A 9,808-nucleotide genomic window follows, 5' to 3' on the forward strand; every position below is an offset into this window, starting at 1 on the left:
AAAAACCCAGTCCTTTTGTTTCAGAGAAGCGATTTATTCCCCCCCCCCCCCATGTTTTAGAATTCCTCATGTAAAATTCTTGACATAGAAAACGGTAAATACAAAAAGGTGGAAACAAAATAGTAATAAAGTTATTTTTTGCGCTCTGTAGCACTTTGAAAGCGATGTCTGTTGGTTTCATTCATTACAGAATATTGTGTTTTAAAGTGACCATTAGATGGAATATTATGAGTGTTAAATCTCGAAAGCTCAACTTAATAGCGAGCTTGTGTGCCTGAGGAACGTCTGCAGTTCTAAAATACAACAAAAAAGCCATTTTTATAACTAGTTATGAAGATGTGATGGAAAACTGGCTCCAATAACCTCCCAAAAAAGATGTTTAGTCAAGCGTGCCATTAGTGTACTACTTAGTGTTTGCTTTCAGTTAGCTTTTTATGTACTTATCAAAAATATACTCAAGTACACTCAGTTTGTACTGACAAGTATACTTGATTGAGATATACTAAAGGAAATTAAATTATTCTTGTCCTATGGAGAAAGTTCCTAACCCTTAAGTATATATTCATACTGTGTGTGTTGATTTTAATTTCTGATCTGGGATGTTGATTTGAGTTGTCATTGTTATATTCTCATAATTTGGCATCCAATGCAATATTTGTTTGAAATTTTTGATTTATAAAAACGAACACGTTCTTAATCCTGAGGTGAATTTTTATATGTGGCTGGGTATATATATGGGTATATATATAAGAATATGATTAAAAAATATAGTTGCAGTACAAAATAAAACTTAGATGTAAACTAGTTGTGGACTCAAGTTAATCTTACACTCGATGTGAACTCATAAGCATAATTTTATAAACTTAAAAAGTGGGCCACTGCAATCAGTGCAAGTATACTACTAGTACATTGATATTCAAGGACTTGCCATAAAGCAGACTTGGGAAAAATACTTGAACATATTCTCACGTAGAAGACGAAACATGGCTGGGTAGCATAGAGGATTTACCACTTAGCTAGTACTTAACTAACAGTTAGCTAATTGTTAGTTAGCTAACTAACAACAGCTCGGTGTAGCTTTATTTGTTTCCTACATGTTACATTCAGGTCACAGTGCTAAGCATCTGTTTCTGTACAAAATAAAACCCCCACAATATTTGAAAGAAGAAGAAGAAATATTTCAAAAAACAAACATGAAAAAAACATTTAAACTTTTTTTCCCATCATTTTCCCAAGTTTTAATGCTGGTGGCCATCTTTTTTTAGCATGAGAACAACTTTAGAAAATGGTTAAAATATCTTTTCTTCGTTAGCAATTAATTTCAAACTGTTGAGTGTTTAAAACCTAAACGTTTTTAATGTTTTTTTATAGAAACAGATGGTTAGCTCTGTGCCTCGAAAGTTAGCTAATACATGAGAGGCGCGACCCGGGGCTGATTACCGTAAGACTTAGCTAACAGTGTCAACACGCGATGGGTATTGATGAAGTACTGAGTAAAACACTCCGCTCTTGTTAGTGTTACCAAATAAAAGATTCTTGATCCTATTTTTACATTAGTCTCTAGTGCCAACACTTGTGGTTGATTATTTCAATAAAAGGTTCATGTTGAACTGCAGTTCAGCTTGTGGACAAACATTTTTTCATATGTAATTATTCCAGGAAGAGTCAGATGTATCCTCTGGGAACCACGAATGTCTGAACAAAACTTTACTGCAATTACATCCCATAATTCCAGTGGAGGAGTGACACACTGACATCATATATCAAGCCTTAGGTTATGTATAATCAGCTGTATTTTCTGTTAGCAAAGACATTTAACCAACTTACAGTCACATCACTACGAGTACAGCACAATAACAAGGTCATAACGTAGCAGGACTGTTGGCGTTTAGATAAACACTTTTGTAGACCAACAATCTGTAAACATTTTCATCAAGCAACAATGATTCTGATGCCTTGTGGTGGAAGCTGGAACAGTACTGATGGTTGAGTATGTTTTGATGAAGACAATGGCACTTATGTTTAGTCCATTTGCCAAGCAAAGTGAGTACCCGTATTAGAAAAGGACAACATCTGGTCGTTTCAGCAAGGTTTGCTAAACTCCTCTATTGTCAGTAGGTCCAGTCAAACTCAGATAGTCCACAGTTCACTCAACCATCAGTATGAAACAGAAGAAATAGATGGTTTTGTAAAAGATAACTTGAATTATCATGATCTCCTGGAGTGATATGTCAGCTCTTTCCACTTTATATTATCTGAGTTCATCAAAGTTATTTATTTTTAGTGTGTTTTCCTGTGTGTAAAATGTCGTTTTCCTCTTCTTGTTCGAGCAGAGAGAGTTCAACTCTACGTATCCAGCGCCGATTGTGCTTTCTGAACAGCGACCTCCAGCATTGTGCGGTCGCTGAGCAGCTGTTTGAGAGCAGCTGGGTCCATCTCCAGCAGCATACCTACATGAACAGATGCATATGAATAGTGTTATGTAAAAATAAAAAAAAAAGATTTACAGGTCATGTCACTACAACCAGAGTGTCAGCTCACCTGTGATATCATTTGCATGAAGGGGATCCAACTCCTCCACCAGTGAGAAGATCTTCTCTCCCAGCCTCTCTTTATCGTCGGCGTCCGACGAGTCGCTGACGTCCGTCTCCTCCACACTCAGCCTGAAGGGAAGCAGCAGAACATTAATAAATCAGAGCTATTTGCTTTCTTTTTTTAATCCTTTATTTTGTAGACTAAATAGCAAGTGGCCTTTAAAGCAATCAGGCACCCTGAGAAGTAAAAGAAATAGATAAATAGGCACATACTCTTTAAGTGTCTTCATGGCGAAGTTCACCTGCTCTTCCAGCAGTTTTGGATCTGAGAGAAGGTTTAAAACTGCATCTTTGTGCTGCTCCAGAAGCATTCCTGTTAAAGAACAGCATATAACTGTTTTAATATATTACAGATCAGTTGCCCATAAATTAATCTGCATATAGAATATAGAATATAACAAGACTAAGAGTCCACAGCCACGTCAGCATCTCTGTGAGCTCTGCTGAATTACCCATGAGCCGCTTCGAGCCTAAAGTGGTATTCTGCTGCGTAATATCTGATGTCTGATGAGTCCCGGGACTGACTGTATACCTGTGATTTTCTGTGAGTGTCCTGTGTTGTAAACGTCCACCAGCTCAAACAGCTGCTCACCCAGAGAGTCGGAGGACACCGACGCGTCATCCTCGTCCTTGCATGATACCTTGCTGCAAAGTGGTGCGGCCACATGAGAATACAAGAATTTGAAAAGGTTTTCTACAATCATATTCAATGCTGTGACAATTTTAAGAATCAACAAATGCTGCTTGCTTCCACTTTGATACAAATAGCAGAGGTTGCCTTCATAGGCAGCGCTACCTGGTGATTTCCTCACACTGTTTACTGGTATTATAGTCCCTGTTACATTAAATATGTCCTTCTGCACCTTCTTCATTCCTCTGTTAATGCAGAAATTAGGACTTTTGTGAACCCGCAACCTGTATATGGTTCAGATCAGGTATTTACCTGGGCTCCTGTGCCAGCTGCAGGGCTCTGAGTGCTTTCTCCACAGCTGCGGTGAGCGTGGCCTCGTCCTGCAGCATCTGACCCAGGACAGGACCTGGCAGCTCCAGCAACATGCCTGAAACGCACAGACAGGCTGGGGAACTCTGGTTCTGTGGTGTCCACACATAATGCCGATAGTCAATATTGTAATGAAAGAAAAAATTTCAAATATACAAATAGCACAACATGGATGTCACCTCACCTGTGAGTTTTCCAGCATTATCTTTGTGTTTGGGGTGAATCAGATTGTACAGTTGCTCACCAATCTTCTCCAGATCTTCCTCATCCATTTCTTTTTAAAACTCTCACATTACAATGCTTGCAAATGCCATGTTGCACCACACTGTCACTCTCCAATGAACGGTTGTACAGGTGACTCTGACCTCTTGGCAACTTTTTAGTTCACATCTTCGTAATCAACATTGAGACGACATCCACAAAATGCGTCCAGAACAATGTTTCTAAAGATAAAGATTTCTCGACAGTGACAGTGGTCGTCTTATTTACTCTATGCTTGTCCCTCACATGTGGCTGTGTTATCATCTAAATTAATAATTCGGTTTCTAAGAATAAAAACAGCTGATATTTGAAAACAGATGTCTTTTTATCACGGCTGTCTGTAAATACGAGGCGCATATAAATGACGTAGGTCGTGTAGTTAGCGCGCTGACGTAGTGTTTCTCCGCTGGTCTTGCAGAAAACTAGTACCCCATGAAATAACATTCAAAATGTGTCATAGTTTATAAATTCGAGCAAAAAACAACTACTGTAAAATATTATGAATTAAAAGTATGTGTCCTGAATGTGTTAAAATGCTTTTTTGACGGGAAATGTTTAGTAAAACGAAGCCGTTAGTGCGCAGTGATCTGTGACACAGGTTGCGTAAAGCGGTTTCCGCTCTCTCCGGTCCTTTTCCTCCGCTAAAAGGTAACGTGGTCGCTTCGGCAGCTAATAGCCCTTCACTAAAGTGTATTTGTTCTGTCTCCTTACTTGTATTTATTCGCCAAAAGTAAGCAATTATTGGTTTGTTGATTGCTATGTACATCCCAAGTGGCATGAATTGTCCCTATATTATGTAGAAATGTGTAGATATGTTTGTGAACACGTCGCCCGGGCTAGGCCTCGTCGAGCGGCTTCAGTCCCTTGTGCCGAGCCGTGGAGCTAACGTTAGCAAACTGTCATTCAGTGTGTAACAACAGCCTGTTTTTAAGATGAATGCAAACGCAAAACACACGCTATATGTTGTGTAAGAGTATTTGAACACTGGGTCGAGATTCTTCCACTGAATTGGTAGCTCATCTACAACCTGTGAAGCTAACGTTAAGTGAACATGTGTAGCTGACGGGAGTTGCTAAGAAAATGGCTGCAAAGCAAAATAATGACGCCTGTCAGTGGCTTAAAGTGACATTTACCTGACAGCTGTAAGTGCTTTGTATTAACATTTGGTCCTCTTTTGTCCAGGTTCATCATGTCGTCCCATTTGCAGTGGATGGTCATCAGGAACTGCTCCAGCTTCCTCATCAAGAGGAACGGACAGACCTACAGCACTGTGAGTAAACCACCTGTCTCTCTTTGACCACGTTTACAGATCTGTATCAACTTAACATGAGAGCAGAAATGTTACCCACTTGAGAATATGGTGAGAACGTGTTGGGAAAAGTCTCTAATGTAGGTGTCGTCAAAGTTGGAAGATCCATGTCAAGGTCCAGTATAAACTTTTTGTCTAATGGTGACTGTAGCGAGATCTACTTAATTCAAGCATCAGGCTGTTTTATTTCATTTGGTCAAACATTTAAACTCAAAGGAAAATATGGATATTCTGTAATTCACACAAATGAAGCGTGACCTGACATAAGTTACATTTGCATAGCTAGTTAATGGCTACAGGCTGGTTATTACCTTCATGACAGTGTGTTATCCTGAAGGCTGATTTTCCCTGAAATCAGTCTGAGGAACAGTTCCTGTCTGGATGTGGCAATTTGGACAATTTGTGATCTTGTATTGCCTCTAATTCAAATTTTTTTTGTTCCAGTAATGCAACTATTAATCCTTTTACTGGAATCTTTAACCACTTTGTGTACCTGTTTGACACATTAATACACATATACAGCTCATAGACAAGGGAACGACATGGCAGAATCACTCAGGACGACATCTTATGTTATTTCAATTGCCTGTCTCTCATCCTTGGAGGTTTTCTTTGTAGACCTCTTCCCTGCGATGTAATTCTACGTCTTTTTTGTGCGTGAGTGAAAAACGCAGACTTGTGATTCCGTCTGCATGATGGATTGTCACAAATCGATACGTTATCCAACTTTTATTTACCAATTTCCAAACTCAGTGTACATTATACTATTGTTTCATCCTATCAGAGCTGTGGGGAAAAGAATTCTATTTGGACTTAAATTGGTAGTGACATGTGAAATAAGTTAGGACAATTTTTTTAATTCCTAGAGTAATTCAGCTTTTCTTGCTTACTAACATGCTATAGCTAGAAAAATCTGATACTGTCAAGTGCTCAGTGTGCACCCAGTAGTTGACAGGATATAATGATGGCGCTGGTCTTGACAGTGAGATAAATGTGTATCTGTCTGTCTTTGAGGTTGTGAACCACTGTTGGATCAACACAAGCTGTCCAGCAGGGTTGTCTAAATTTTTAAATGTTTTAATGTGACAGGAGCCCAACAACCTGAAGTCCAGGAACTCTTTCCGCTTCAATGGATTGGTGCACAAGAAGACTGTAGGTGTGCAGCCAGCTGCTGATGGCAAGGGCGTGGTCGTCGTGCTGAAGAAGCGCAGAGGTGAGAGGCTGTCCATCTTTCATCATCCTTAAATCAAATGTGCTCGCTCACTCCCACCTCCATTTAAAGTAGTAACCAAGGTTATCAGTTGCAGCAAGTGAAGAACTTGTTTTCGTAGGTTGTGGTCATACACAGGAATTAAATTGTGCTAATGGATTTATCTTGGCACTCACACATTGCTGTAATCGTGTAGCACTCACTCATCAGTGCAGATGAGCTCTGTATTTCAGAGTATTTGCAGTGTTTGCTTACATTTTTATCTTTTATCGCCTCACAGGCCAGCACAAACCTGCCAACTCTTACGAGAAGATCACCATCAACAAGAACTCCCGCGCCACCCTCAACAGCCTGAGGCACATCATCCGCAAGAACAACTACAGAAAGGACCTGCGCATGGTGAGCGTAATTTATGACTGAAGACAGCAGAGTGCTGAATGCTACAGCGGTTTGCATGTTGCTTATGTTTTTGTCTGTAATTTTGTTTTTCACAGCTTTTCAATAACATAATTGAATCTTAATTTGTTTCCCCAGGCTGCTCTGCGTCGTGCCAGTGCCATTCTGAAGAGCCAGAAGCCTGTTGTGGTTAAAAAGAAGCGCACCAGGGCTGCCAAGACAGCATAAACTGAAAACATGATTCATTAATAAAAGCTTCTTGTTTGTAAAAACATCATCTCGTCCCGAGTCTGAACTTGATTACATATGTGGTTTCTAATGTGCAAGATTTTGGTTTGGTAATGAATGAAGTTAGACTCAATAGGGGTCGATAGATCGATCCCCATAGTATCAATGCTCGCACAAATGAAATGGATCCATCACATGTTAGATCACATCCTGGGAACATGGAAACATGTCCTAGTGCTGCAATGTTTACGTCTCTGGTGCAGTTTGGAGCATGTTTTAAGTGATCGCCTCCTCAGTTTGGATAATTTACTTGAACATTTCCTCAAATCTGTCAAGGTTACAGTTAAATAATTTACTGAGAGTATAAAGAAACTTTCAAACATATTGAGGTAGCTTGTTAATGTTAGAATTAGTTCATAAACCATGACATTTAATTATGAATAATTATTTGCACGATTGAGTCAGGGTTTAAAAAAGAAAAGTGAAATACTGAATTGATGTTTGCTTACTTTTAGTATTTTGCATAACCTTATCCTACAGCTTCTAGGACATTAACCAAGGATATAATTGTTCATGGATAGTAGGTAAGAAAGCTGCTGTACATGAATCTAGATGGTAAAATGCTCCACTCAGTATGAGCCTTAGAAGGTATAAGTACCATGAGAAGAGTCATTGTCCCTCAGCACTTTCAGACCTGTGGATCAGACGTTCCACACACTGATGTACATAGTTTGGCTGCAGTGGTTGCATATAGGTCAGTAAGTGGGCACTTCATTTTACTGACCTATTTCCCGTGAAGTTTGTTGCACCGTCAGCTAAAACATCTCAGCAGCAGGAGGCTGTAAAAGTGTAGCTGAAACCTAAACGAATATTCAGGGACTGTGTTTGCAGCAGTGCGTCTTCTGTACCTCCTAAAAATGAGAGATTTTTGAAATAATTACGCATCTAAGGACCTGGTTGGAGTCTGTCCTCTTCACTTCACTGCCTGATGTCCCAGTGAGGATGTTCATGCTGTGACAAAGATGAGCTGCAGCTAATTAAACACCAGGAGGGTGTCCATCCATCCATCCATCCGTCTGTCCGTCTGTCTATTGATTTATCTGAGTGACCAGCTGGGACATTGCCTCCTCTCCATCCACATTTATACATATTTATTTTTAAATAAATCCCAAACACATAAACACACATGTAGACATAGGTTTGTTTACACAGCATATGTATTATGAGCATTTAATTCTCATTTGAATCAAATCACACTGATGCAAACAGGAGTGGACATCTCTTGCTGTGGTCACTGTGACAGCTGATGTGGAAACATCAGATGGATTTTAAAGCAGCCCACTGGCAGCTTTCCACTCACGGCTTTGGAGAGAAAGAACAAACTGTTGTCGCCTCCCCACGAGTTTAAGCTGATAGAAGAATACAGCACCAATCATTCCTGCAGCGAGCCGCGTCTCTTTCACTCAGGATCCGGACGCGTACCTGTGAGAGGGATTTGTAGACTGTGAAGATGTGACAGAGGCGGTGTGCTGTGGTCGCCATGAGGGGACTAAGGCCGGTGCTGCTCTTCTTGCCTCTGGCCCTGCTGGTCCTGCAGAGTCGCAGCTTTGAACTGCAGGATACGATTCACTCTCTGATAGAGGAGAACATCCACCTTCACGACCAGCTGGAGAACCTCACCCAGGCCCTCAGGGAGCTCAAACGGATGCTCTGGCATCACTCAAACGGTACTGAGCTTCACTTTTATATATAAAAAAAACAAAATATACATGTAAAAGTTTGGTGTAGTTATCTAATAGGGACATTGTGAGTGTGAAAAGTTATTTTCTTTGTAAAGACGAATTGGAAAGACTGATATTCAACAATATGATTCATAGGATTCCTCAAAATTTACCAGGAAATGAAAAAAACATTCATCTTTAAGCAAAATAATCCAGACAGAAGTCATTAGCTCTGTGTAAATCATGCAGGTTCACTGTGAGTTGTATTTTGTTGAACTCATAATATTATCATTAATTCAAAAACAGCAACAATTTTTAAATTTTTACCGAAAGCATTGGATGTGCTTTAAAAGGTTCAATCCAAACCTGAAATGGCAAAAAAATGACTTCATGTTGGATTTCAAAGGAGTTAATATATTGAATATCTTGTTCTCAAATGAGGAATTTGGCTCCTACACTTTGCTGTTTCACAGCACATATTGCTTTTGTATGTATACGCAATTAAAATCTACATAACATTTCAAATTATTCCACAGAATTGAATCCCGTGACAAAAATCTGTAATATTCGCTCTCCGGTTTAATTTAACGTACGGCCTCCAAGGTCAGAACAGCTGCCTGGCTTCTCCTTTCGTTTTTGTCATTCCCCTTATTTAATTTCCTGTTTGTGTCTGTTGTCACTTAATCCTGTAGAGACGAGTGTGTGCAGAAATTACATTTTCTCCTCGCTGATTGAAAATCTGAAAAGCAGGCCTGTGAGCGTGATTTATGACATCACAATGTCATATGTATGCTTTGAAGGTGCAATATGTCAGAATTTTAGTTGGAGAATGTGAGCAAATAACAGTTGTTATTGACAATAACAGGATTAGCATGCTTGTCTGATCCTGTAGCTCATGTGCTGGTGTAAACACCAACACGCCCTGGTGCTCTCAGCTTCCTTGTCAGATCACTAGATGCGCGGCTAATCGAGCTAACTTGCTAATGGCAACCAGAGTGAGCGGCAGTTCGCGATGACTTTGTTGATACGCTTCCCCCGTCTGTTGTTAGTACAAAATTAACAGCCAACCTATTATTATATAGTGCACCT

At 39.8% G+C, this 9,808-nt stretch overlaps 2 protein-coding genes across 4 annotated transcripts; one reads left to right on the forward strand and one right to left on the reverse strand.

Moving 5' to 3' along the window:
• Positions 1-1,672: 1,672 nt before the first annotated feature.
• LOC115592409 (uncharacterized) lies at positions 1,673-4,240 on the reverse strand. 2 transcript variants are annotated; one of them, XM_030435090.1, is made up of 6 exons: positions 3,779-4,240; positions 3,538-3,686; positions 3,127-3,239; positions 2,808-2,907; positions 2,542-2,663; positions 1,673-2,450 (listed from the first exon to the last, which is right to left on the reverse strand). In XM_030435090.1, exons 1-6 carry the CDS (start codon positions 3,794-3,796, stop codon positions 2,347-2,349), a joined length of 606 nt encoding a protein of 201 aa, XP_030290950.1. In that variant the 5' UTR covers positions 3,797-4,240; the 3' UTR covers positions 1,673-2,346. The 2 variants fall into 2 exon arrangements, with proteins under 2 accessions (XP_030290950.1, XP_030290949.1); XM_030435089.1 differs by having other exon boundaries at positions 3,538-3,652; positions 3,779-4,238.
• Positions 4,241-4,466: 226 nt separating this feature from the next.
• Positions 4,467-7,047, forward strand: rpl28 (ribosomal protein L28). 2 transcript variants are annotated; one of them, XM_030435093.1, is made up of 5 exons: positions 4,467-4,503; positions 5,038-5,125; positions 6,254-6,377; positions 6,655-6,773; positions 6,909-7,047. In XM_030435093.1, exons 2-5 carry the CDS (start codon positions 5,045-5,047, stop codon positions 6,996-6,998), a joined length of 414 nt encoding a protein of 137 aa, XP_030290953.1. In that variant the 5' UTR covers positions 4,467-4,503; positions 5,038-5,044; the 3' UTR covers positions 6,999-7,047. The 2 variants fall into 2 exon arrangements, with proteins under 2 accessions (XP_030290953.1, XP_030290952.1); XM_030435092.1 differs by having other exon boundaries at positions 4,494-4,585.
• Positions 7,048-9,808: the final 2,761 nt, after the last annotated feature.

The sequence above is a fragment of the Sparus aurata genome, chromosome 12 (assembly GCF_900880675.1).
Source record: "Sparus aurata chromosome 12, fSpaAur1.1, whole genome shotgun sequence".
Lineage (NCBI taxonomy): Eukaryota > Metazoa > Chordata > Actinopteri > Spariformes > Sparidae > Sparus > Sparus aurata.

Bases quoted from the DNA above. Each gene is read 5' to 3' on its own strand.
- LOC115592409 (XM_030435089.1), bottom strand. From the start codon at position 3,866: ATGGATGAGGAAGATCTGGAGAAGATTGGTGAGCAACTGTACAATCTG. The intron at 3,240-3,537 runs GTAAATACCTGA...ACCACTTTGCAG, and splicing joins CAGCTGGCACAGGAGCCCAG to CAAGGTATCATGCAAGGACG. The intron at 2,908-3,126 runs GTATACAGTCAG...GTTCTTTAACAG, and splicing joins ACACTCACAGAAAATCACAG to GAATGCTTCTGGAGCAGCAC.
- rpl28 (XM_030435093.1), top strand. From the start codon at position 5,045: ATGTCGTCCCATTTGCAGTGGATGGTCATCAGGAACTGCTCCAGCTTC. The intron at 5,126-6,253 runs GTGAGTAAACCA...TTAATGTGACAG, and splicing joins ACGGACAGACCTACAGCACT to GAGCCCAACAACCTGAAGTC. The intron at 6,378-6,654 runs GTGAGAGGCTGT...ATCGCCTCACAG, and splicing joins CGTGCTGAAGAAGCGCAGAG to GCCAGCACAAACCTGCCAAC.